This window comes from Petromyzon marinus, chromosome 2 (genome assembly GCF_048934315.1).
Source record: "Petromyzon marinus isolate PM22_M1 ecotype Great Lakes invasive population chromosome 2, UKy_Petmar_22M1.pri1.0, whole genome shotgun sequence".
Lineage (NCBI taxonomy): Eukaryota > Metazoa > Chordata > Hyperoartia > Petromyzontiformes > Petromyzontidae > Petromyzon > Petromyzon marinus.
Window position 1 is genome coordinate 13,251,905 of NC_133668.1, and position 27,022 is coordinate 13,278,926.

Sequence of the window (27,022 nt, forward strand, 5' to 3'; positions counted from 1 at the left end):
GCCAATGGGAGTGTAGTGGGTATTGTGAGCGTAATACGCAGTCACCACTACTTACCTGGTGTAGCGCCAGACATTGGGCAACAGGGGGCAACAGCGAGTCCGGCCTGTATAAAGTAACGCCGTTAGGCCAGGGAACCCAGAGGGCGGTTGGGAACCGGAGGTACACACCCCAGGCCCCCAGTAGGGGCTGGAGGATTACGCAATAATCCAGGTACCTCCAGAAGGCCTAGACAGTAGGCGTGGCTAGGGGCGGAGTGACCCTGGGCACCGTATATAAGTCGGACCTCTGAACGGGTTTGCCAGTCGTCAAGCAGAAGACCGAAGAGCCACCGCAGAATAGGACACTGGGAACCCCCGGACCTGAAGTCCTTGTCACGGCCAGGGTACGAGTGGGACAGTGGTCGGGACCCAAGGACCTTGACTGGGTCGGGTCAGGCTAGCCTCCCCTAGGTTCCCCCTAGCCGGAGGGCTGTGATGCAGAGATTGGTCCCAGTGATTAGGGTACGCAATCCCGGAGGCTATACCTCCCCAGGGTATCGGGTGAAGCCCCCTTGTGTTAGGGACCTTGTGTTACCGTTATTAAATAAACGTGTTGCCTTCAGAGAAGACTGAGTCTTCATCTGTACCCGCTACAGGAGTAAAAGGCTGCTGTTTCATTTTATGTCTAAACAAGCTATTTTATTCACGCGGACTCTCATCAATTAAAATTTTGCACAAACATAGTATACATTTCCACAAGTTATCAGTGCTCATATATTCAAGAGCCGAATGGCTCACAGGGCTATACCAAAAATAAATAAACTGAAACGTAATAATCTACATAGCTGAACCTGCATTTAAAAGGTGTGCGATATTCTTTCAGGACTCGGTTTTCTGGAATATTGCCGTCTTTAAAATTTGTTTTGATGTTGCCGTGACTCATGCAGCACCACGGATCTTTCTTGTAAAATAACCGGGAAACTGCCTAAACGGGATCATCCGTGAAACTAATCAAAATAAACAAACAGCGCTTACTTGGTTATCAAGGACTCCATATGGTCAGCCATATAATACAATAAAATAAGACAAAGTTGTCCCTATAGGCTTAACAGACTGTTGGAGCAAGTGCTGTTTGCGAGTACCTATGAAGGCCGACACGGCACGCGAGGCAGTGGGTGGCCAACACCACGCCCGGCCGCCTTTGTCTCTAGTGACGATGTTTACACACCGCACCAGGTACTAATTTGAGGCTGAGTCGACCTAGGGGAGGCCCAGAACCGGTTCAGATAATCGTCACTGGTGTTGGCCGTGAGCGGGAAAAGAACCCGGGTCGCCAGGTTCACAGCGCAGCGCGCTAACCGCTACACTACCGCTCCCACATAATACAATAAAAAAGACAAAGATCCCCCGTATAGGCTGAATATAGAACATACGCACGAACATGCTGATGTGTGATACAATCCCAACGTTATCAACGGGTTAAGCTTAGTTTATTTGTTTAAACATCACGGGGATTTTCATTATACATTCCGCACAACAGTTCCACGATATGTTGTGCAATGTTGCACCGGATTCACATGTCGTCGAATGTTCCTTTTCATTACATTTTGGGTCAAAATGTGGCGGTGTCTCCAGCAGCAGTAGGACAAATTGCTAAGGGCGATGTGGTTCAGCAATTTCGTCACTATGTGAATCTCTTACCCTTTACCTTTTTACACCTATATATAAACCAAGGCAGCAGGCAGTGTATTGTATTTCCATTGCATCCGCAGCTTTACAATGCACAGAACATAGGACACTACCGACCTTATCTTAATATTCAGTTACGCACCCAAAGATAAATATAGGGAAATTCATTTGGAGGACCCTCACAAAAATAGGGAAAACTTGAGAAAACATTTCATGCGAAAGCTACTCCATGTCTCCCACCAGTCTCAATACACTTGCTATATCTTTTAAACGTTCTCCCTCGGTAAGATATGGAGCCATTCTTTTCACAATACTCAAATCTGTTAAGAGAATCGTTATAAATTAGTGGGGTGCCTATACATGGAACACCCTGCATTTTTAACAAAGGTAAATATACAAAAAGCGTATACATCTCTTGCTGTCAAGATGTTTCATTTGGGAGCGATCCATATATCGAAAAAAATATCAGCACACGGGTCCAATTGTCAAGTGGTCACAGCAGATGGAGCAACCAGTGCATTTTTGCATTTGGCCAGGTCCAAATGCATGGGGGGTTCGCCCATGGCCGACAAAACAAGCACTTCCACAACCCAGTAGACTTGTCCAATCGGGGAATGTGCTACTCAGTAACTTGTTCAGTAATAAACCATTAATATAAGCAATCTACAATGCATACAACAACGTAGTGTTTTATCATGCCCCTCTTGTAATTAGATGAATAGTAGAAATTTAGAATCATCTTGATATAGACTGGAAGAATCCGATGAGCTATGAAGCTCTTTTTCACAGATGTCCATTAGTTTCACATGTCCAATTCATGGCTTATATTCAAGATACATTTCTTACTGCCTATATTTTCACTTGTGTAGTCTAGTTTACTGCTTTAGTTCAATGGTAAAATCTACATACTTGCATGTATATTTGCTTCTTGCATATATACGATTCGATACATACAATTGAGCATAAGAAAATATTTTTTTATCAATGAATCGTTACATGCAAAATACCTACACAGTATAAAATACCACGATCTGTGTGCAGGTATACGGAGGCAGCAGTGATGTTAGGGTCCATTGCTAGCAACCATTTACGAAGGACTCTCATTCACTTCAGAAGTGCGCACTTAAACACCTGCATTGCTGAATTCTTGACTGCACGCGAATTTAAAAAAAGTCATCAGCCATGATCCACACCTGAATAAAGGCCTCCCCAAGCAATAGCCATCTCACCCTCTCACAGTGAACGTCCTTTCGGGCATGTCCCTCCTGTGGCTGCCAGTCCATCGTTAGCAAACGCCCATTTACTCTTTACGTCGATGTGACGTCTTTACATTTGTAACATGGCTTAAATGCATGCTGATCAATGGGTAGGTCACTTGTCAGGTTCCATGCCACTGCAGGCAGTGACGGTTATCGATACCCACTCTGCATAGCGGCACGTAAACCACATGGGGCACCGATCACTCTTTCTAAAGGGAAATGCTCCCTGCCATTTCGAGTCAAGCGTGCCCCAAAGCTCCCGAGTTTGAACGACCACTGCAGTGTAGAGAATGCAATATATCTCGACGCATGCAAAGGCAACCCTGCCTAATAGACGAGACGAGGTGAAGCGAGGCGAGGCATGGAGGCTTGACTTCCAATTCTGCTGTAACCCCGTAGAGCTGGCCGAGCAGGAGATTTATGAGTGCCACTGCCTGCAGGTGAGGATGTACGTGTTGGAAGATGTTTATGAAATGCACAAGTCAGGCTCCTGCACGATTCTTTGGCAAAGCACAATAATTCAAAGAAAAAATAAGTGAATACTGCCATGGTTTGCTGTGCCACTGTACAGTATTGCTGAAATGCACGTTTGTAACAAAGGATGGAAGCAAACAGTTAAACATTTGACTTTAAAGTGAATGCATATTTATCATGTAATTGAGCAAAACAAATTATACTCATGGCTTTAACATGTAGTTAAACAGTGGGTAAGTGTTTTAAATTAAAAACAATTAAATTGAATACAAATATATTGTGGATAGAATAAATATTGCAAAGAGGGATCAGAGCTTTCAACTACTATATAGATTAACATAGTTTCTCAACAATGTAAATTAGTTACAACTGTTATCGAAACATTGGCTTATACTGCTGCTGTTTACCAGTAACAACCACAAACAGGCACAGTATATAATCACAACCAAGGCTGTTGAACATTTTGGTGGTTCTCTTGTGATAAACATACATATATGCTGGCCTATTTCTATATATTGCAACATAAGATGATCTGGTTGGTTCCTTTTGGTTTCATCTTCTGGACTGGTTGGTTTTGCTTAGAGGATGATCTGGTTCTTGAAGCTGTGCTGCAACTCTTTGTGTGGCAGAACAATGGAGTTGAGGATCACAACTTCTGCTGGGATGGAGACATTGCAGCCTGTATACACACACACAAAGACAGAGATCTCATGTGTAGCCCTATTAGCGAGCATATATTAAGGCAGGGAAACTGCACAAAGGGGTGGTGTGGCGAGCATCATGCCCGGCTGCTGTTGACGTCCCAGCACTGACGTTTATAGACCACATCAAGTACTCATTCAAGGTTGAGTCGACCTAGGGGAGGCCCAGAACAGTTCTGATAAACCCATTAATGTTAGCTGTGGAAGGTCAGGTTACTGGGTTTATAGTGTAGTGCACACTATGCCACCACATACTTACATGCAACACACATATCAATGAGAATACATTTGCAAATGGCTAGGTAGTACTGTGGTGAGAGCTCATGACTTGTGATTGGAAAACGCAAGTTAAAATCCTCATTGAGATCGACTCAGCGTGTTATCTCTGTGCAGTACACTTTGTGTACCACTTTGTGATACTCACTCAACAGTAGTGATCCTGCAGACTATATAGCTCCTGCCACAGACATTATGGAATTTCCACCCGGGTCATAAACACCAATGAGCATGAGGTATGGACTGGGGGTAATACTTTGGCTCTGACTTATTAGTCTTCTTTCATACAGATGAATTCTGTGCAGAAATCCAGTTCATGGTTACATGAGACAGCAAATATATTCTACCCAGCCCTGAGAATGAATATAGCAGGCACGAGTTTTTATCAAGTGATCGATTGTTTGTTTTTGGTGCATCTCCACTGATTTCATAACAATTATCGTTGACAATTATCGGTGAGCAGAAACATTAGTTGCACACCGAGGATGGTGATGGAGGGGTTGAGGCGGCCGTCCGTGTTGAAGAGGCTCTCCGAGTCCATCTTGGCGAGAGGGTCGTTGGGATTGGGGTCACTTGGGGTCCCCTCCACCCGCGCCCAGCGCCCGACCACACTGTCCCAGCCCACAATGCTGTTGAGCACACAGCAGTGGTCCTGTGCAAGAGCATGTCCACACAAAAGCACAGTGCGTGTTCGCCACAGAAATGTACAGTTGCGCTTGAGCAACGAACGGAAACGAAGTTTTGCGTTAATGAGGTAAAGCACAATAAGACACGAGTTTGAGTTCAGAAATGCCCCGTCCCAAAGGGGTAATGGGTAACTATGGAAACAGAGGGCACTGCAGGGAAAAATCCACGGTTGTACTGTACTTCTATGCTGTATTATCAAATCACATTTACGATCCACACGCCGTGGGGAGCCCCTCATCCAGCAGTGGATTGACAAAGGGATGTAGGTGTGCAAGTATGATAAGGTTATTATTTAATTGCAACCCAGTCATAGTAGGAATATATAAAATGTGGCCCTTTTTGAGTATTTCAGTGGCACACGATGTCCTCCTTTTGTGAATGGCCCACTCTCATGCTGTAACAGCTGCAACTCATCTCACACTCATGCGCCACAAGTGCCTCGTCAGCTCAGCGGAAAACGCAGGGTGGGGTACGTCAGCCTCGAATTAATACAGTCTGGATCCAGGCTGGCAAACTTGGCTGATGTGGAATAAATTATACTTTTTTTCCCATAATTATTTTTTATTTTGACCTCTGTGCCTGTTGTGGCTGCAGAGGTCAACAAAGTGAGAAAGTATGATGTATTCCCATTGTCCCTACAGCATCACTCACCAGCAGATACACCACCCTTCACAATAGGCTGCCTTACCCATCAATGATTTGTAGTATGTTGCAGGACTTCAACATGTACAAGCACAAATGCACACAAAGAGACAAAATGCTGTCATTGACAAAGACATGGCTGACAAACCTGCAGCGTGGAGCCCTGCAGGATGATGGATTCACGAACCCTCACACCCGGCCCGATAACAACATCCATGCCCACCGTCACGTTCGGCCCCAGCTACAACACAAGGCAGCACAAAATTATTCACTGGTCGGCTTCCAGTGGCATAGCGTGGTTGTCATGGACCCTGATGGAAGAAATGGAATGGTGCCCTCTGTCTTATTTACTCTTCATAGCACGGCACTTGGATTCGATAACTTGCCTCAATCAAATCCATGGATTATGAAACGCCCATGTCATATTACCATATTTTACTATATTTTGAGCTCAGAGTGGCATGGATATTTGATCTTTTGTGCATAATGTAAAAACTGTATTTAACGGAAAAAGTTGTCTTTTTTTGTAGAGATCGACATTTATTTCATTTGTAATATATACTCCGTATTATATTCAATACAATGTATTCAGCAGCATTTCTGTTCACCAAATCTTTGTTGTTACATTTATAGTTTCCAGAAGATCGAGTCCCAGAAGACATATGATGCAATCTTATTGAATATCATAAATTGCGAATCTGAATTAAAAATGATTGTCCATTCATTGTGTACAAAAAGGTCTCACTTGCATATATAAAGTCTGAGGCATTTCATCCGTGAAATCCAGTCTATTTTTGATGCTTTACTTTTCACAGTTACATCTGCATAGTTCGGAATATTTCCAAATAACTTTTCCCTGGTGGCCTTTTGGCATGTTACACGAAATATCCATTCCCATGTTGTCAGTGAAATGATGAAATATAAACTAACCAGATTAAGTACTGATATTCTCTCTTTCGTATGGCAGGAGGGAAACATACTGATAGTAGCTCTGCGTTAATGTTAATATGCCATCATACTCCCATTAAGGTGATGCTATGTGGTGGGCAGCAGAGGGCAGCAGAGGCTCTCATGTCTATGCTCCTTGCCTTTCAGAATCAGAATGTATATATGTATGTCGAACTCGCCACGTACGTAGCCAACCGGGGATAAGAAAGGTTTTAAGTATGGTCAAATAACCCTCACAACATGCATGGCATGCAGAAGCCTTCATCCAACAGTTGACTGAGAAAGGGCTGCACATGTGCATTAGTATTAACAAATTAAATACTGGTGTTGGTAAGAAAAGGAAACGTACAGACAAGAATGTACCTGGTTGTATTACCTATCGGATACCTGTCAAGGGGGTGACATTCCACTGTCGATGACTCAGATCTGATTGGCTGTTGGGAAGCTTTATTGATAGCTGCTGTCTAAAAATGGTTAATCCTAGGGTGGAAACTTATCACAGAAGTAATGAGATCCTCATAGAAGCCGATCTTAAGAAAGATTGGGAAGGGTAGGATAAATGCATTACTGTGTGGTGTATCAAAAGCCCAACTGTGTGTGATCTCTGAAAGAGATGTCTTTGTCATCATGTTCAATCAACAATTATGTTATTGCTTTGCATGATATTTTACACACTTTTGGAGGTAATAAATCAGAATTCCATGAGCAATCTCAGTGAAGTAAATATAAGTTGAAAAGTGCTTTTTTTATATTTGTTACTTGAAAAAAACTCTCAGTAACTGCAGGGGCTATTAGAGATACATGAAAGCTATACTTTCCAAACAAATGAGTTTTTCACTGTACAAAAAATATAGGTGCATTATTATTCTTGGTTCTTTCGGTAAAGTCACGTAGAAGGGAAACAATAAAAAAATATAAAACAATAAAATGATCACGACGTTTCGACTGCAACACAAGCAATCATCATCAGGTGTGAAAACCACAGCAAGAAAATTTGAAAAAAGTGGCGGTTATTTTTAACGTTAGCACCACGGAGAGCGATTTGACAGTTTGTTAAGATGGACGAGTCCATCTATGTTCAGAAAAGAGGAGGGGGGAGACGAAAATAATGGATGCGGTCTGAAAGCCACCGTAAGCGTGAACAATAAATTAAGACCCGAAATGGTTTATCAAATCCTTCCAATGATTGCTAAGCCAGAATCCATCTTCTAACAAACTGTCAAATCGCTCTCCGTGGTGCTAACGTTAAAAATAACCGCCACTTTTTCAAATTTTCTTGCTGTGGTTTTCACACCTGATAATGATTGCTTGTGGCAATCGAAACGTCGTGAGAATTTGATTGTTTTATATTTTCATTATTTTATTGTTTCCCTTCTACGTGACTTTACCGAAAGAATCACGAAAGCTTTAAATCAAAATTTAGGTGCATTATTGTCAGAGCAACTATTTTAGTGTTTCAGAAGATCAGGATTTTTTGCCATTCTAAATATGTAAAATAGTGTAATGACTTGGATCTTGGCAATAAAGTCAAAGCCAAGAATCTAAGAACAGAAAATATATATGGTGCTTTTATCCAGTCAGTTCCCATATTTCAAATACATATTGCTAAGCTGTATCACTATATGAGCCAGATCAGATGAAGGATGTTATCTGATTCTTTTTCTTCTAACATGCATACATAAACACACAGGTCAAGCACATAGTTGGGTAATGTACAACCAGATTTTTATATAGTTCATGCTTCAGTGTTAATTCAATACCGTTGTTTCTATTGAATTTTTTTTTCTTAATCAGATTATGAACCGGAAACCAAACTTAGTACAAGATCGAGGCTCTGTGGGCACAGCAGACTTCCTGTACACACGACTGTGGGAGTGAGACAGTGCCAAATGCTCATTGACCAAATAAGCACATGGTGGAGCCGTGGAAGGTGATAATTATACTTGTAATGGTTATTTATGAAAGCCTTTTCCATTTCATTTGCATCCATGTATTCTGAAATGGGGCCATTACTCACCACAGCAGTGGGGTCCACGTTTGCTGTCGAATGGATGTAAACATCTCCTGGAAGAAAAAAAGAAAACCTTCAGTAAAAAACACAAATCGTGTCTAAGTGATGACAACTGCTTCCTGGATAGGGGTTTACCCCCTGACGTGTCTTACACTGATTTATTCAAACTGCATATGTAATACTGCCAGCGCATTACAATTAGCTATTACACAAATCCTCCATTTTACATAAAACCCCAGAGCATGAGTACGTACTTGAGTTGCTACCTGCCCCCCTCCCAACCTCCCTTATACTGAGTTCCCATGTGTTTATAAAGCTTGGCATTACTGCCAACTCAAGCAAGAATCCAAAGTCTCCAAAATGATTTCCATTCTCAGGCTGGCCAAAATTATGTTTGAAATTGTGCTGAGTATAAATATATTTTTGGAAAAGACCTGCCATATTCTAGATTTAAAGCTTTCGTGACTGCTAGGATCCATACTCTTTGGTTCTATTGGGTAAAGTCACGTAGGTAAAAAATAAAATAACAAAAATCAGCGCTGTCCTCCAGACAGTCTCGTCCCTTCACCTGATGAAGGCCGCTTGTGTTGTGGCCGAAACGTCGTGATTTTTGTTATTCTATTTTTTACCTACGTGACTTTACTCAACAGAACCAAAGAGTACCTGCCATATTCACGTTATAACTCGATTAACATTAACATCTCACTACCGCGAGATGTTAATTACCTCGCCTGGTATATTTGAAGTTTGCATGTTCTCCCCGTGGTCGTCTGGATTTTTCTCTGGGTCCTCCAGTTTTTCCCTCCACATTTAGAAACATGCATTTAGAGTATTTGGCTGTTATAAATTCCACCTGCTAAGCCACTTCGTTGAGATATCATGTGGCCAGGTCACTTCTAAAAAAAATGCTATAAAGCTCAGTGGGCCTTGCCTCGTAAAATAAAAAGTTTAGTAAAAAAAAGTTTAGTAGCTCATAAAATCATATAAAAGACACTTTTTTTGGGATACTAGCCAGCTGGAGCAGCTGGGTGTGTCTTCACAATTTATCGAGTAGGCAGGAATGATACTAATCTAATACTAGTCATGTTAAGAAAACCTGAGGCATGCATATTCCCCTTCTGAAGTGCTCCAAAGTAATTATGATAATTAATATTCAAAACTGCACAGCGCTTTATGCTCATGTACACAAGTAAACATTTGCATGCATGCGGGTCCACATCAATGGTTGTATGGCCACCTTGGTGTGTGCCATCGCTTACCGATGACCTTAGGTTTGCCAGACCCATTTTCCGAAAGTCTCTCTGGGTGGGTGTTGTGGTAGCTGCTTAGGTACAGGCGATTGGCATATATTGCTGAGCTGCACATATCATAGAGAGGAAGAAAGAAATGGGAAGGGTGGGTTAGGTTGAAGAGACTCTTGTTTCAAGTGAATCTCACAGTTTTAAACGTCATGCACTTATGTGAAATTTGTTTGAGGAAGGTGAATGACGACATATACAGTGGTGGGTGAGGGCAGAAGAGACAGCATTTAAGACATGGACTGTGTGGTACAAAAATAAATGAAAGTGGTTTCCTGCTCCAATGAGAATGGAAAAACACTCATCTCCTCTTTATAGCGCTGAACCAGTGGTGAAAATTCCATATTCCTATAATAGGGGCATTTTTTCTCTCCCAAAGAACAACCACAGTTGACTTAACCACAAAGTGGTACTCATAACAGCCTAAGATGGGTGATGGGCTGAGGTAACCGACTACAAGATCTGGTCAGTTAAATAAATAATTAGCCAAGAACAATGTGCTGCTGGATGAAAGCTTCCCAAGCTGTCTCCATCTTACATGGTCCCATGATGCAATAATCCATCAAGCACCTGCACACGATCTTATTTTATTCCTCCACATGGATGGCAGATGCCCTTTGGGCATGTCCCCTCCCTTGGCTACGAATCCATCATTAGTTTCATCCATCGTCCATGATCCCACCTAGTGACATGCCATAGGCCATGATCCCTGCCCAAGCCCACTTGATATATTCTTGACTGTTAATGTCTTTAACCTGTATGTTTTATCTAGCCCACATGTTTCTCTTTCTGTCTCAATGAAATCACATGCTTCTTTGCGAGCTCTATCTAATTGATTCATCAAACCTTGTTAAACTGGTAAAAAATAAATACATGCTCAAATATGTACAATGTGGAATAATATATATATCAGGAAACGACTCTCTATCACGCCATAATTTAGCTTAGATGCATGCTCTAAAGATTATAACTACAATGTTTTTTTTTATATGCCGAAGCCAACTTGCGCTCAAAGGAATGTATTATTTTACAATGATTTATGTGTGTGAAATATTTTTAATTCCTCATGTGAATTATTTCCCTACTGATTTCTATTCGCTTCATTACTGTTGTTTTAACTTTTGCCATTTTCGTAACCTAGGTCACTCTTGCATACAAGACAATCCTGGTCTCTTATGTTCTCACCTGGTTCAACAAAAGTAACTTGAAACTCATCCAGGCAAAATGCGTTTACCTGTGCTTAGCCTACACACACGTACCCTGCAGATTTTATCTGGCTCCAGAATCCGTCAGTGTGGAAGGTGTAGAGCGAGCGCTGTCCTGCCAGCGCTGTGAACACGTCCTGCTCCAGCCGCACTACCTCCGCACGTGCCCAGCTGGTGCCGTTAGCCACTTCCTCGCTGGGGCATGCACAACACACACACGGGCAAAACGTATACAACTCTATGTGCACTACTGTGGAGATCCAGGACAATGAGTATGTATGAAATTAACACTTTATTTTACGCACCTGCTCATTATATATTTGTTGTGCAAGCGGACTTATGGTGAGCACCCATAACAGCCAGACGAGCAGCACGGGTATTACCCACTGCCATTCCTCACTCTCAAAACACACGTGGTGCAGCCTGCACTCATTCCGTTCTGTAAGTCTTAGCGCACACACACACACACACAGCTCCTTAAAAACTACTCACACTTACCTCAAACAAATGTATCCACCAGGTACGTAACACTTCGTGAGAATTTGATTGTGTTATTTTATTTTTATTAATTTATTCTTTTATTCTCATTCTACGTGACTTTACCGAAAGAACCAAAGAAGATGTATAATGTTTGCAATGGTTAATTTACAACACTCAGAAAATAGGTAGTTTATTTTCCATGTAACAAAATTAAAGGTAGAAAAAATATTTGAATGCATCTGAATTCTGACAGGGAAGGGGAATAAAACTATGTTACTAAGATGGGAATCAAGTTATACTCTGGGTTTGCACTCATGGTGACCTAAACCAAGGCCTCTTGAAACAAATCCTGATGTTGCGACACAGCCCTTGGATGTGTGTCACTTGCCTAGCAAGTGATTGATCCCCAAGTTATCTACTAACATAGATGTGCTTGAAGCACCTGACAATGGAACACTCCAAAACTATGCATCCACAGAAACCCCCACGACAACAATAATCACACAATGTTAACACTCAGGTTTTCGTTTATTTTTGTTAAAGACCCTATCTGTGCAACCTCAGCCAGAGGACACTGGACAAAAAAGTGTTGTTAGTCCAATGGGCTTTTAAAAATGTATTTACATAAAAGTGAATATGTTAGTTTGTTAGTCATGCTAGTCAGCATATTTTTAAGGTCTTCACTTAGTCAACTCTTTCATAAAAAAAACAAAGTGAGCGTATATTGAAAATTCAGCGGCAGTCAATGACATCTGAGAGCTTTGTTTACAAAAGTCACCCTGACCAAATGTTAAGTATAATTCTTATATTTGGATATGCATTATTCATGTCAAGAGCCATTGTTTTGAGGTCAAGGGTAAATAAAAAATAATCAATATATGCAAGTCTGAGTGTACTTCAATCTCCAGTTCTCAATATTCACTGACCACCACCCCTTGTTTGAGCGACATAGTGAGGTACGGAGCTTTGCACAGAAGAAATGTACAGATTAAGCAACCCTCCCCCGTGCCAAAACAACTTACCTGGTGAGCCCACACCTGTGCCGTCAAGTTGGGAACAAGGGAAAGTGAGGAAGGGATAGAGAGATGAATATAATAAACACAATGGGGCATACAAAAAGGATGTGGGAAGAACATAAGCAGTTTGGAAGTGGTTTAAAAGGATTTAATGAGATAAATAGTGAAATAACACAAATCACTAGAATGTGTAATGAAGTGTATGTGTATATCTTACTCTACCAGAGGAAGAGAAGCACGTGTTTCGTGTGCTCGGCTACAATCCCAGCGATGTGAGTTCCCAGTTCAATTCAAATGGATTATTATCTAACAAATCATGCACCGAATAATTCATCCATGAATCAATTATGTACGTAAATTACATGCGAATCTATACAAATGAGAAAAAAATTGACAAATAAGTATTGATTGAATTATATCACAACCCTAAATTGTAACAATTCATCATATCATTAATGGGTTCAGAGGCGGAGGGTGGTGTGAATTTCTACACATCTTTATGAAGGATTATTTAAGGAAACATTATGAAGGAAATTAACTGAAAATTGATATGTTGTAAGGTTTCTCGACGCCAGCACTGATTGGCTGTGATGCTCTCTCCTCTGCCTCCTGATGATTCGTTGGGACCTGAAAAGGTGCTTCTTAAAAGCACTCGCCCTGGTCAACTAGGGCAAAAAACAATGTTTGTCTTTCGTACGTACATTGAACTTATTTTGCACTTACGTAGCCAACCTTGCTAATTGGAGGTGCTCTAAACTGAAGTTGTTTACTTGCCCATGTAGTGTATTGACCATGCGACAGGAAATTAAAATAAAGCTCTATTTTCACGAACACAAGACTCACGCAGGTGTTATAAAGGGCCCTCACTTTGTGTGCACTTTGTATAGCATTGTATAGCATTAACTGTAAAGTAAACAAGAATTACCAAGCGGCTTTAAGAACACAAAATGTTCTCCCCATGAAAACTGGATGAGCAAGAAGTTAGCTAACCATAAGGTTCGCCATAAGGTTAGCTAGCCACCTAACAAAAGTGCCTTTTGTAGCCGGCTTTATAAGCAAAAGTGGGATTTAAACACACAGTGATGTATAAGGCGTGGTGCCTCTGACGCCATTATCGAGAAACAGGGCTTACCTGAGTAGCTCCTGCTGATTTTGCTGAAAGACGGTAGCGATGTGCTGGAAGATTTCTGGACAGAATAGGTATACTCCACAATTGATGAGCTCGCTTACAAAGGTGCTTGGCTTCTCAACGTAGTGCAATACCTACACATGAGAGGGGAATATGCATTCTATCATCTTGCAAAGGGGGCAACGTAGAAGCTAATACAATAGCAAACCCTGCTGTTCTGAAAATGCATGTCAAATGTTATTGATTAGCTGATTATGCAACATAACTCTTGTTTGTTCCAAAGGTTCATATGCTTAAGATTATGCCCTGACCACAAGCACTAAATCACCACCTGGCTGTGGCCAAGAAGCAATGCTTTCTCACCTCATGGGTCTCTGTGTTTTCCACTATGCAGCCATAATTCAGCGACTGCTTGCGATTTGCCTGCAAATACATTTTTTCACAAACAGATAAACTTAACAAATTAACAGGCAATCTCATAAAATAAATTCCAAATCACAACATTTATTTACTTTGAAAGGATACTAAGGATGTATACCTACTATAATTATTACCCAGGAATGTCCTTAATGCTCGTGACGTCACTCCACATCGACCAGCCCCCCCTAATTAATATTCATGAGCAGGTGACATCACTCAATATGGAAACTCCCCCCCCCCACTATTATTAGCTACTATAATGAGCCAAGAATGCCTGTGTATATCGCTCGTGAGGTCACTCCACGTCGACCAGCCCCCCTCATTAATAATCATGAACAGGTTACGTCCTCCACATGGACCCCCCCCCCATTAATAATCATGATCAGGTGACGTCACTCCAGATGGAGCACCCTCCCCCCTCATTAATAATCATGAGCAAGTCACGTAACTCCGCATCGAATAGCCCCCCCTCATTCATAATAATTAGCAGCTGACGTCACTCCACATGGGGGGCCGAGGCGCCTCCTCCCCCCTCCTCGGCGTCAACTTACAACCCTCACTACAAAGGCAGAACCCTCACGTTGCGCGATCTCCGTAACGGTATTGAGACGTAGAAGTAAAAGGACGTCATGATGAACAAGGAATTATAACCTTAAAATTAAATAGGTCTGTGTCACCGCGCCCTTAAAAATTGCACATGAATGGATGCAATGAATATCACGTCGCAGTCTGCTTTTCGCTTGCAAGTTTAATATTTACCACAATACACCCGTCCTTGGACGGGCAAAAGGTTAGTTTATATTATTTGTCAACTAGCACCACAGACCTATGAGACAAGATAAGCAAACTAGCTGGCTCAGAACCACAAGTAGTGAAAGTATTTGATGTTAATTCACTACTACCCTCTTGTTTACTTAACATTATAAGAGAACTTGCATTTATTATTCATCCCCTTAATATACATATTTATTAGCAATAGTAATGCAAAAGCTAGTGCACCGTGCTATGAACAATAGCTAACTTGAGTAGCCAGTCATATTCTAAACAATCCAACCCACACATTTACCAACGTAAAACAACTTCTGCGAGGTAAGGACTTCATTCAGCAGTGCACTGATAAAGCACTATAAATGATAAGACACATACAACACTCCCGAGGCAGAAACGGACATCTACACGTTGTAGCGTGGTTGGCATGAGCACTGGGGTAAGGAATGAAATGCCTCTCCCCCACTCACCCCCCGCCTGTCTATTTTCCACCTCTTCATAGGCCGGCACTTCTTCCCCCCTGGCCCATGGGCGATGGTGCAGGTGCACCACCTGTACACTCGATAGCTACGCCACCGTCCGTGCACACACGTACGTTGGTGCACATGACAGTGAAGTTGTGCATGGCCGCGTCCCGCGCTCCCAGCATGCCAACGAGCGGGAAGTCGGCGCACACATCCCCGTTCAGGACAAAGAATGCCCGCGGACCCCCCGCCAGGATCTGGTCACGGAAGTGATACAGTCCGCCAGCTGTGCCCAGTCCTGTGTACTCTTGCAGGTATCTGCACACGTGTGATAATGGGGGAGGTACATGGTCATAGGCACAGGTGTAAAAAGTTTTTTCAAGAGGAAGTCATGAATGAATAGGATGTCAGCTAGACTTGTCTGATTCGTCTCATCTGTGCCCTGTCTAGCTGCCTCACGGAAGAATGCAACAGTTATCTTCCTCTTTGTTTTGTCCCACAGTTCAGATTTGGAGACTACTGCATTTTGAACCATATAAAATAAATAGTAATTGTCATCCCTTTACCAATAAACTGCTGAATGAAGGCAACTAGTTACGTACTACTCTTCCTCTGGTAGAGTAAGATATACACACACGCTTCATCATTACACATTGTAGTGATTTGTGTTACTTCAATATTCATAATGGGGGTTGTTTGCCCACACGTCACCATGCCGGTCAGTACAGGCTGGTGAAGGATGCCTGGACCACTTTAGATATCACTCATCAGTTATTATAACTTGGCTGGGAATTGAACTGAAGTATCTAGCGTCACAGCCCTGTGCTAACCAAACACATATAAAAAGCTTGTTAATGCTCAATTTACTATCCTTACTGTAGTTGTCTTTATTATAGGGGGATGTTTGTTTGTAAGCCTTAACAATTGTAACAAAAACACAGTATAAGTGTGTAACTATGTATTCATAGATTTGAGGGTGTAGATGTGAGTATTATTTCTGGTTATGCAATCAGTGGAAATTAGTGTCTGAACCCTATTTTAGGCGAATGCGAGTCAGCTTAGCTTTAAATAATACCTGGCGTGGTATGTTCCAAAGGTGGGTGGACACTTCCTAGAAGATATCCACCACGCAAATTGAGAAATTAAATCATGTTGTGTGTAGAAGTGATGTTGTTTGCATCGCAAGACTGTGACAGACGGTGATGTGTGCATGAGCGTCAGCATCAGGACAAAAATAGCATCACCCTCGTGTGCGTCACACAAGTGCTTAACGCACTTACCGCACTTGTGTGACCAACCTATGAGATTAACACGGGAATGTAAGGACGAGTGTGGGGAGTGTGGAGAATGTCGGGAGTGTGGAGAATGTCGGGGTTGTTGGAGAATGTGGCTATGAGCCCACTTTTTGCAGGAAATACCTTATAGAGACTTTGAACTCCTGCTGCGCCTGCACAATAAAGCGGCTGAGCACCTCACTCGGCTGATAAAATCCGATGAGCAGTACCTCCTTTAGGTTCGGCACCTGTACTTGCCCAAAAAAGATGAGGCAAAAGTAAAAAAATATATTATCATTACCATCAGCACGTCGGGCTATTGCCTGGCAGTAAATGGGTATACATATAACTCCTTACAAGACACTCTTCAGCAATAGTAAGTATTTTAATGGTGTTTGCCTTTGTTTACTTTCTCGAAAGATTGTCTCACCTGACTGCAGGCCTCGATGTGGTGCTGGATGATAGGGAATCCAGCCACAGGGAAGAGCGGCTTGGGCACATCGAGTGACAGGGGACGAAACCGCGTGCCTGTCAGAACGCAGCCGGGGTGGTGGTGGTGACCATCAGGGATAGTAGGACATTAATGGTAGAAATGGGTGGTGATGAGGTGTTGTAAAGGTTGTGGTATTCGTCGATGGCAGTGATCACAGAAGGTGATCGTGAGGTTGGGAGAGGATATTGGGTTTGACGGTAGGGGCGGTGTGACTATTGTTGCTGTGAAGCGGAGAAAGGCAACGCACATCATAGGATGCTGCGTTAATTTGCTCTGTTGTGACTGACGGTAAAAAAAAAACCTTACTGGATAACGTTTCAAAATAATTAAAAGACAATGTGCGCTAATCGCGACGTAAAGTACTGAATGCGTGAATAATTAAATCATGTATTTCCCCAGGCGGGAGCTCATCGAAATCTATTATCTATTGCAAGACCATAGATGGTCACCATAAAGTTTTACATTGCAACACAGTATTACATTGTATTATCGTGTTCTGTTATATAAAAGGGTTGTGGACGGCCTCTTCTTACCTTTTTGAGGGCCTCCAATTAAGATGACAGCCTTGATCATGTCTACGGTGCTGTCAATATTTTCAATGAGTAAACTGGTAATGTTGATATCGTGTTAATATCGTCAAGAGCACTGTAACGTCAATGGACGATTATGTCGGTGGCGTTTACGTTACCAACGTGGTGAACGACAGAGGGTGATGCTATCGATATTAATCGATGACGACAATGGCAACTGTTTATGTTAATTCTGATGGTAATTGGTTCTCTTAATCGTCGACGTTTCAAACCTCCGCCGGATTATCCCCGCGCTCCGTCAACGTGGCCGCTTCCGGGACAACACGAGCGACGTCACGCGCAACGGGGCGCGTGCTGCGCCATGATTGGTCTAATGGTAGTGACGCGGTGGCTGTTCATATTTATACTACTACAGAGTCACTGGAATCACTAGATGCTACTTTAGAGTCAGTAGGTACTACTATAGAGTCACTAGATACTACTGACTCTATTGTATGTAGGGTGTGTAGGTATTTTATGCCTACAAAATAAAAATTGGCTGGGGGGGGGGGGAGGAAAGATTTTTGGAGAGGGGGGGGGTCGATCATTTTTGGAAAAGTTTTACATCAACTGTTTACCCCCCACTTTCTATTACTTTTTGATTCGGGCCTTCTGCAAGCCTCTTATAATTTTGTTGACGGACAAATGGACAAACAAACGGAACGTTAGGCTTTCACAATAGCTTAGTATTTGTGTATGTATATGTTATGTTTTAAGAGAAGACAAGTTTTGAAATATATTTTTCCCCGGTCAAAACCGGGTACTTCATGCTAGTATTTATATATATAGAATATTTAACATGTAGGCTTTCGCGACCAATATTATTCAAAATAAAGTTTTTTGGGTTAGATCGCGTTTATTTATAAATGTGTCGTAACCCTCCACCACCGACACGGCCAATCAGCAAAAAAAGGTGTCACGTTGACAAAAAGACAAATAATTCACTACTTTAGCCCACCGGTGTGTTGAAGAGTGAATCCACATTTACAGTTTGAGTACGACGTTTGAGTACGACGTTTGAGTACAACGTCGTACTCAAACTGTAAATGTGGATTCACTCTTCAACACACCGGTGGGCTAAAGTAGTGAATTATTTGTCTTTTTGTCAACGTGACACCTTTTTTTGCTGATTGGCCGTGTCGGGTGGTGGAGGGTTACGACACATTTATAAATAAACGCGATCTAACCCAAAAGCCTTTATTATGTATATATAGAATGGTTTCACAATCAGAATGTGTTGTAACTGCTCACCCCGAGCTATAAATGCCCTGATTTGTGGGTTGTCTTTGTTGTTCGCCTTTTGGCGTTCTCTGGTCTGACACTGGCAGTGAGACCAGGCCCTGAATAAGGCTGTCTCTGATGTAAGCCAATCAGTTTCAAAGACAATGCCATGCTTGTGTTAATGTTCACCACAAGTATGTGTGGTTAATGCAGACATGATTCCTTGCAAAAGGTTTCTGTTTGCTATTTGAACATCTTAACACCTTTTTTATTGCCAGAAAGGGTAAAACCTATTCTTATTTTTTCATAATCAGTATTTATTTAGACTGGAGGAATCTGATGAGCTATACAGCTCTTTTCCGCAGATGTCCAGTAGTTTTACAGGTGTTCACGTACATGATTGAAGGAGGAGGGGCCTGAATAAACTTCCACAAGTATTGTACTGTATCTGTTAAGCCGTTTATTTAAGTGCAGTTATTTAAACTAATTTGGATACCCAAATGAGTTCGTCGAAAATTAAGACAATAAAGAACGTGTTTTTTTCCCTCCACAGAAATCTCGCAAGAATGTCCAGAATGAATGGTGAGTCACGGCATGCTGTGACTCCTGTATGACATGTTTCCATGAACAATTAGAGGTTTAAAAAAGTAGGATTGGTAAGTTTCAACATTTTTTAAAGAAAACAAAAACTCTTAACAGTAGGAGTTTCTTTTTCAACGGAATCCTGGGTTTAAATATGTGCGTGAACATTTCAAATCTACTATTGGATGAGGGCTTCCCCACGTCCGGGTGGCGTAGAGTTATTTGACCACGCTTGCCACTGCGGGTTGGTGAAGATAGGTAAAACAAAACTGTCAATTCTATGCGTAAGCACAAACTAAGCAAACTGGTTAAGAAATATACCTTCATTTAGTAGTCCTTAATACCCACCACAAAATACAATCTGAATGACATAGATTACACACGTGATTCCATTTAATTGCCATTTGAACCATGCGCGATATTACCACGAAAGGGTTTGCATTTATTTACGTAGGTTTTAAAAACAATTTTTCACAATTATAAGATTGGCTATCCTCCCTCTATCATCCCCTTTTTGCTATAGTTTCTTGGTATTTATTTGCTAAATAGTTCAGAAAGCCTTCAAGAGTAAAGGTGGTAGCGAGACAAGCATGTATGTACGTGTACAAACAGCTCTTTTGTCAACGCATCCCCATGGCTCGATTATACTTGGTCAATGTGAAATTCGAATGTCGTCTCTTTGCAAGAGACCTTGTTTGCAAATGGAAATTGGTCTCGTTGGAGAAACGGTCAAGCACATCCACGTGAAAAGCAACACATTTTCAAAAACCTAACAGGTTAATGAGAAAGTAATATAAATATAGTGTGGTTCATTATATCATGATCCCTGATTAATGACAGTATCTCTTCTGCTACTACTCAGCGAAATTAATTTAACAAAGGCAATAACTGAAGTAAAATCGTACAAAATTAGTTAGCTAGCTACCCTGTAAAATTATTCCAAGTACAGTACTTTATCCCAGGTCTCCCTAGCAAAAAAAAACCTATCTAACCAACTTAACAATTCCTACCAAGTGACTATCCTGTCTCCCAATTGGCATACACAACTGAGAGTGGTACAGTATATTTATTCAAGTAGTGGTATCCCAAACTTTCACAGCAGCTTATTTCCCTTGACATCAACATTATGTAAACTCCCCCCCCCCGTGCCGGTCCAGTACATCATTTTATGCTAATTCCTTTGTCAAGGCGTTTTTTGTTTCCTCCCACACAGCTTAAAGGACGCGACCTGGGCTTGGCTGTCTTCACTCCAATGCTGTCCTCTGGACAGTCCGGTCCCTTCACCTGATGAAGGCCACTTGTGTTGTGGCCGAAACGTCGTGATTTTTGTTGTTTTATTGTTACCTAGGTGACTTTACCGAATAGAATCAAAGAGTGAAGGGTTTGATTCATGTATTCTCGTTATGTAATGGCTATTGTCACGATTCATGTCACTTTTTGATTGGGTAGACTTTTTTGTCTCGTTTTTACCGTCTCAATTGTATTACCCGTTTTTTTCTTTATACATACAGTCTGCAATTGATCACACGTTAACAATTCGATGCACGTATTGTCACGTTAAGAATATATAGAATTGCTCAAATCAATGCTGATAACCGGTGGTAAAGACCTAATGTCGAAGTGGTAGACACGAGAAAAAACGCGGCTGAGAATACGTCAATAGCTGGAATTAAGCGATTCAATCAGCAGGTGCCGTTTTCGATCACTGGTTCTGAAACGGTGATTGTTTCCGGTGGAATGTTCGCAATTCATGCCCTGATTGGCACTCGGTATCGCACAAACGGCACAGCCATCTACATCACCGAGCGGTACATTGGCGCACGGTTATCAGTAAAAAAAAAGTATAAACCCTGCAAAAGGTTAAATCCTGCAAATGCTTGCTCACGCCACTGCTGGGGGAATGGTCTCCACCACAGGGAGCTCCATAGCGTATTTGGCCTACTCAGAATCAGAATCTATATTTATCCTGGAGGAATCCGACGACCTATGAAGCTCCTTTTCACAGATGTCCAGTAGCGGTGGGTCTGCGAGTTAGATCAACAAATATTACAAAAAAAACTCTATAAGAGTAAAATGAAGGAAACTGTAAGCAAGTCTCTAAAATAAATAAATAAATACATATTCGGTTTTTTAAAAAGACATCTTGGAAAAGGTGGCCTTTCTCATACTTAATACATATTAATTCAAAAAGTAACACTTTTTCTGTTTGTTTTTTTACTTAAATTGTATTTATACGGTAATCAGTCAACAAATACTCTGCCCCAGTCAACTTAACGCTACGGGGAATGTATTATTTAATCGTGATTTATGTTCGTGCAATATTTTCGATATCTCATGCGACAACAGTTGCTTTTTCCTTGTTTCCAACTTGTCATTCTTGAGTTTTCATCTGGTTTATACCAGGGGTTGGCAAACTGCGGAGCCGCATGCAGCTCTTCAAGGACTGTATTGCGGCACTTTAAATATTGAGGGTTTATTTCTTACCGAATTTGAAAAAAATTCAAATTCCCGGATGAAGCTGGATGTAATCACCAGCGAAACGTCGTACTAAAATTGTAAAATGTTGTGGGCTTGCTTTCCAGCACATGCTAAACCTTACTAATTACGCGATTGAACCCAACAACAACAAAAAAAGCTTTATTACGCTACCTTTTGACTTAAAACTTTCGTGACTGCAGGAATTCATATTCTTAGTTTTTTTTAGATAGAAAAATAATAAAAATGAAGTGAATAAAAAAATAAAGTAAAAAATAAACCATTGATGTAGACTGTAGCCTAGTTCTTAATCGGAGTGAGTGTACTGGCAGTCTATAATATAGACTGTACCCTGGTTATTAAGTTTGGTGAGTATACTGACAGTCTATAATATAGACTGTACCCTGATTATTAAGTTTGGTGAGTATACTGGCAGTCTATAATGTAGACTGTAGCAATGGTTATTAAGCTGGGTGAGCATACTGGCAGTCTATGATGTAGACTGTAGCAATGGTTATTAAGCTGGGTGAGCATACTGGCAGTCTATAATGTAGACTGTAGCCTGGTTTTTTAAGCTGGTGAGTGTACTGGCAGTCTATAATATAGACTGTACCCTGGTTATTAAGTTTGGTGAGTATACTGGCAGTCTATAATGTAGACTGTAGCAATGGTTATTAAGCTGGGTGAGCATACTGGCAGTCTATAATGTAGACTGTAGCTTTTTTCTTAACCTCGGTGAGCATACTGGCAGTCTATAATGTAGACTGTACCCTGGTTATTAAGTTTGGTGTATATACTGGCTGTCTATAATGTAGACTGTAGCAATGGTTATTAAGCTGAGTGAGTGTACTGGCAGTCTATAATATAGACTGTAGCCTTGTTCTTAAACTCGGTGAGCATACTGGCAGTCTATAATGTAGACTGTCGCCTGGTTTTTAAGCTGGTTAGTGTACTGGCAGTCTATGATGTAGACTGTAGCAATGGTTATTAAGCTGGGTGAGCATACTGGCAGTCTATAATGTAGACTGTAGCCTGTTTTTTTAAGCTGGTGAGTGTACTGGCAGTCTATAATATAGACTGTACCCTGGTTATTAAGTTTGGTGAGTATACTGGCAGTCTATAATGTAGACTGTAGCAATGGTTATTAAGCTGGGTGAGCATACTGGCAGTCTATAATGTAGACTGTAGCTTTTTTCTTAACCTCGGTGAGCATACTGGCAGTCTATAATGTAGACTGTACCCTGGTTATTAAGTTTGGTGTATATACTGGCTGTCTATAATGTAGACTGTAGCAATGGTTATTAAGCTGAGTGAGTGTACTGGCAGTCTATAATATAGACTGTAGCCTTGTTTTTTAAGCTGGTGAGTGTACTGGCAGTCTATAATATAGACTGTACCCTGGTTATTAAGTTTGGTGAGTATACTGGCAGTCTATAATGTAGACTGTAGCAATGGTTATTAAGCTGGGTGAGCATACTGGCAGTCTATAATGTAGACTGTAGCTTTTTTCTTAACCTCGGTGAGCATACTGGCAGTCTATAATGTAGACTGTACCCTGGTTATTAAGTTTGGTGTATATACTGGCTGTCTATAATGTAGACTGTAGCAATGGTTATTAAGCTGAGTGAGTGTACTGGCAGTCTATAATATAGACTGTAGCCTTGTTCTTAAACTCGGTGAGCATACTGGCAGTCTATAATGTAGACTGTCGCCTGGTTTTTAAGCTGGTTAGTGTACTGGCAGTCTATGATGTAGACTGTAGCAATGGTTATTAAGCTGGGTGAGCATACTGGCAGTCTATGATGTAGACTGTAGCAATGGTTATTAAGCTGGGTGAGCATACTGGCAGTCTATAATGTAGACTGTAGCCTGTTTTTTTAAGCTGGTGAGTGTACTGGCAGTCTATAATATAGACTGTACCCTGGTTATTAAGTTTGGTGAGTATACTGGCAGTCTATAATGTAGACTGTAGCAATGGTTATTAAGCTGGGTGAGCATACTGGCAGTCTATAATGTAGACTGTAGCTTTTTTCTTAACCTCGGTGAGCATACTGGCAGTCTATAATGTAGACTGTACCCTGGTTATTAAGTTTGGTGTATATACTGGCTGTCTATAATGTAGACTGTAGCAATGGTTATTAAGCTGAGTGAGTGTACTGGCAGTCTATAATATAGACTGTAGCCTTGTTCTTAAACTCGGTGAGCATACTGGCAGTCTATAATGTAGACTGTCGCCTGGTTTTTAAGCTGGTTAGTGTACTGGCAGTCTATGATGTAGACTGTAGCAATGGTTATTAACCTGAGTGAGCGTACTGGCAGTCTATAATGTAGACTGTAGCCTGGTTTTTTAAGCTGGTGAGTGTACTGGCAGTCTATAATATAGACTGTACCCTGGTTATTAAGTTTGGTGAGTATACTGGCAGTCTATAATGTAGACTGTAGCAATGGTTATTAAGCTGGGTGAGCATACTGGCAGTCTATAATGTAGACTGTAGCCTTTTTCTTAACCTCGGTGAGCATACTGGCAGTCTATAATGTAGACTGTACCCTGGTTATTAAGTTTGGTGTATATACTGGCTGTCTATAATGTAGACTGTAGCAATGGTTATTAAGCTGAGTGAGTGTACTGGCAGTCTATAATATAGACTGTAGCCTTGTTCTTAAACTCGGTGAGCATACTGGCAGTCTATAATGTAGACTGTCGCCTGGTTTTTAAGCTGGTGAGTGTACTGGCAGTCTATGATGTAGACTGTAGCAATGGTTATTAACCTGAGTGAGCGTACTGGCAGTCTATAATGTAGAGTTATTCTGTTTTTTTCAGTAATACAAATAAAATAAATAAAAACATATTTTCCTTTTATTTGTATAACTGAAAGAACCAGAATAAATCGACATTATAGACTGCCAGTACGCTCACTCAGGTTAATAACCAGGCTACAGTCTACATCATAGACTGCCAGTACGCTCACTCAGTTGAATAACCATTGCTACAGTCTACATCATAGATTGCCAATACGCTCACAAGCTTAAAAAAACAGGTTATAATCTACATTATAGACTCCCAGTACACTCACTCCGATTAAGAACCAGGCTGCAGTCTACATATGTGTTTTTAGATCATTTTATTTATTTTTATTCAATTTATTACGCTAATTACTTAGTCTATATTCTTGGTTCTTTCGGTAAAGTCACGTAGAATTGAAATAAAATAATAAAAATAAAACATAATAAAATAAATCATTTAGATTGTATTATTTTATTTCCATTCTACGTGACTTTACCGAAAGAACCAAGAAGATGAATCCCTGCAGTCACGAAAGCTTTAAATCGAAATTTACCTAGTTTATACTTTAGCGTTTCAAGTTATGGGTCCTGTGTCAATTGTGTGGGGGTGGCGTTCATCCAAACTCCCGCCCCCTCAACCGCATTGACCACGCCCGCGGCACCACGTGACCACCGCTCGTGTGGCCGTCATGGCGGTAGCGTGGTGAGGAGGCATCGCGCGCACCCCCGAGAACGCGGGAAAGTTTGAGAAAGTTTCGGAGTTGATATTTCGCTCAAGGTACGGCGATTATAGATATATTACCGAGGGAAGGGGGTGGGGGGCAAAACAAGTGTGCCGTAATATATTTGTTCAAGTTGAACATCACTGTGTTTGAAGGGGATACAACAAGATGAAAAGCCGGCGGCAGGGCTCACGGTCGTGAGGGAGTGGCGGACAGGTCTTTTTTTAAATCTGTATTATTCAACCGGTCAAGAACGTGACGGGGTGTGGGTGTAAGAGTCGACATTAGTGCGAAGTCGGCGTTTAAGTGTTTTTTTTTTAACCGAGAGTTCCGAGTTCCACGCATTTGTACTGCAATGCAAGTGTTGTGTTCGAATGCGTTGTCTGCTCTTGTCAGTACCGGGTTGTTGTGTGTCCATTGCATCGATTCCAAATGTGTTCTCACGTACACTTCACTTCTTTTCGTGATCAGTGGGGTTCGATATCGTTGTTTGGGTTCGTATATGCCGTGTGCAATAACGTGTTCGGGTAAACAATGCAGCCGCTTTTGAAGGCTGTACGCTTACTTTAAAAAAAAATACCTAATGCATTTATTTGCGATCCTCATTCGGAACAATCGATTCGCGAATGGGCGAGGCCTTAACATGCCTGTTGCTGTCATTGCGGACACGGGTACTGGTCAAACTAAACCCAGAAGAGGAATAGGCGTGGAACTATCCACCCAGAGAGACACCCCCCCCCATCCCACCGCAGGTCGATTTACAAATCGATGCGGTTCGTTTGTACCGTGTATTGTCTCGCCTGTACTGTCAACATTGCTTGCCACTTGTCGATCGTCTTCGGCTCGCTTGTACGGTACTGTTTGTTTCTATCAAATCTGTAAATGCCGACAAGAACAAAAGAGAACAGAAGAAATTCCGTGATTGTCTCGTGTGTGCTGTTTTAATTGCTACTGTTTGTACTGTCTCGTATGTACTACGTGGTTTCTAATGCCTATTGCATCTTCTATGCTCGCACATTTCTACTGTGTTTTTTTTTACTTTCTAGATTGTTTTTTCTCGTCTTACGGCCTGTACAGACCTATTTTGACCGTTTAGAAGGACTTCGCCTCAAGTAATAATGCGCACATTAAATATGAATGATTTCGACACGCAACATGTTTGCACAATACTCTAGCAGTAATTATACATGCCCAGGTATGCAATAGCATATCCAGACATGCTTTGTTTTCAATGGAATGCTTGTGGCTCCCGTTGACGAATTGTTTAATATGAAATGTTCTTATTTGAATGAGACATGTACCTGAAATATAGGTGTTTGAGATCATCCTGGGCACTATTAGTAAGTGTCTGGTTGCATAAAACACCTCCAACGATTAATACCTGCATTATACTCAAGACTACAAAGGGAAATACAATGTCATCTAGAGTGAGGTGTTCGTATGGTATTATCCCAAC

At 41.4% G+C, this 27,022-nt stretch overlaps 2 protein-coding genes across 4 annotated transcripts in view; one reads left to right on the forward strand and one right to left on the reverse strand.

Annotated features, from left to right (window-relative positions):
• Positions 1-1,429: 1,429 nt before the first annotated feature.
• Positions 1,430-18,099, reverse strand: GMPPA (GDP-mannose pyrophosphorylase A). Of its 2 annotated transcripts, XM_032962341.2 has the most exons (13): positions 17,747-18,099; positions 17,151-17,248; positions 16,865-16,968; positions 15,578-15,764; positions 14,158-14,217; positions 13,798-13,928; positions 12,672-12,686; positions 11,224-11,364; positions 9,926-10,023; positions 8,673-8,719; positions 5,856-5,948; positions 4,859-5,030; positions 1,430-4,080 (listed from the first exon to the last, which is right to left on the reverse strand). In XM_032962341.2, exons 1-13 carry the CDS (start codon positions 17,784-17,786, stop codon positions 3,980-3,982), a joined length of 1,287 nt encoding a protein of 428 aa, XP_032818232.1. In that variant the 5' UTR covers positions 17,787-18,099; the 3' UTR covers positions 1,430-3,979. The 2 variants fall into 2 exon arrangements, with proteins under 2 accessions (XP_032818232.1, XP_032818240.1); XM_032962349.2 differs by lacking the exon at positions 12,672-12,686 and having other exon boundaries at positions 17,747-18,098.
• A 1,464-nt stretch (positions 18,100-19,563) lies between these two features.
• The window catches only part of SLC4A3 (solute carrier family 4 member 3), a 40,166-nt gene continuing 32,707 nt past the window's right edge, over positions 19,564-27,022 (forward strand). Inside the window, exon 1 of one of the 2 annotated variants that reach the window (XM_032962310.2) lies at positions 19,564-19,585. The gene's annotated coding sequence lies outside the window, so the exon portion shown is untranslated. Of the gene's footprint in view, positions 19,586-25,467; positions 25,623-27,022 lie in introns of those variants that run through there. The other variant, XM_032962302.1, reaches the window with a different exon arrangement.

Excerpts from the sequence above, each read along its gene's own strand:
- GMPPA (XM_032962341.2), bottom strand. The coding sequence starts at position 17,786 with ATGATCAAGGCTGTCATCTTAATTGGAGGCCCTCAAAAAG. Across the intron at positions 13,929-14,157 it reads AAAACACAGAGACCCATGAG|GTATTGCACTACGTTGAGAA; the intron begins GTGAGAAAGCAT and ends TCTCATGTGTAG. Across the intron at positions 8,720-9,925 it reads TGGCAAACCTAAGGTCATCG|GAGATGTTTACATCCATTCG; the intron begins GTAAGCGATGGC and ends TTTTTCTTCCAG.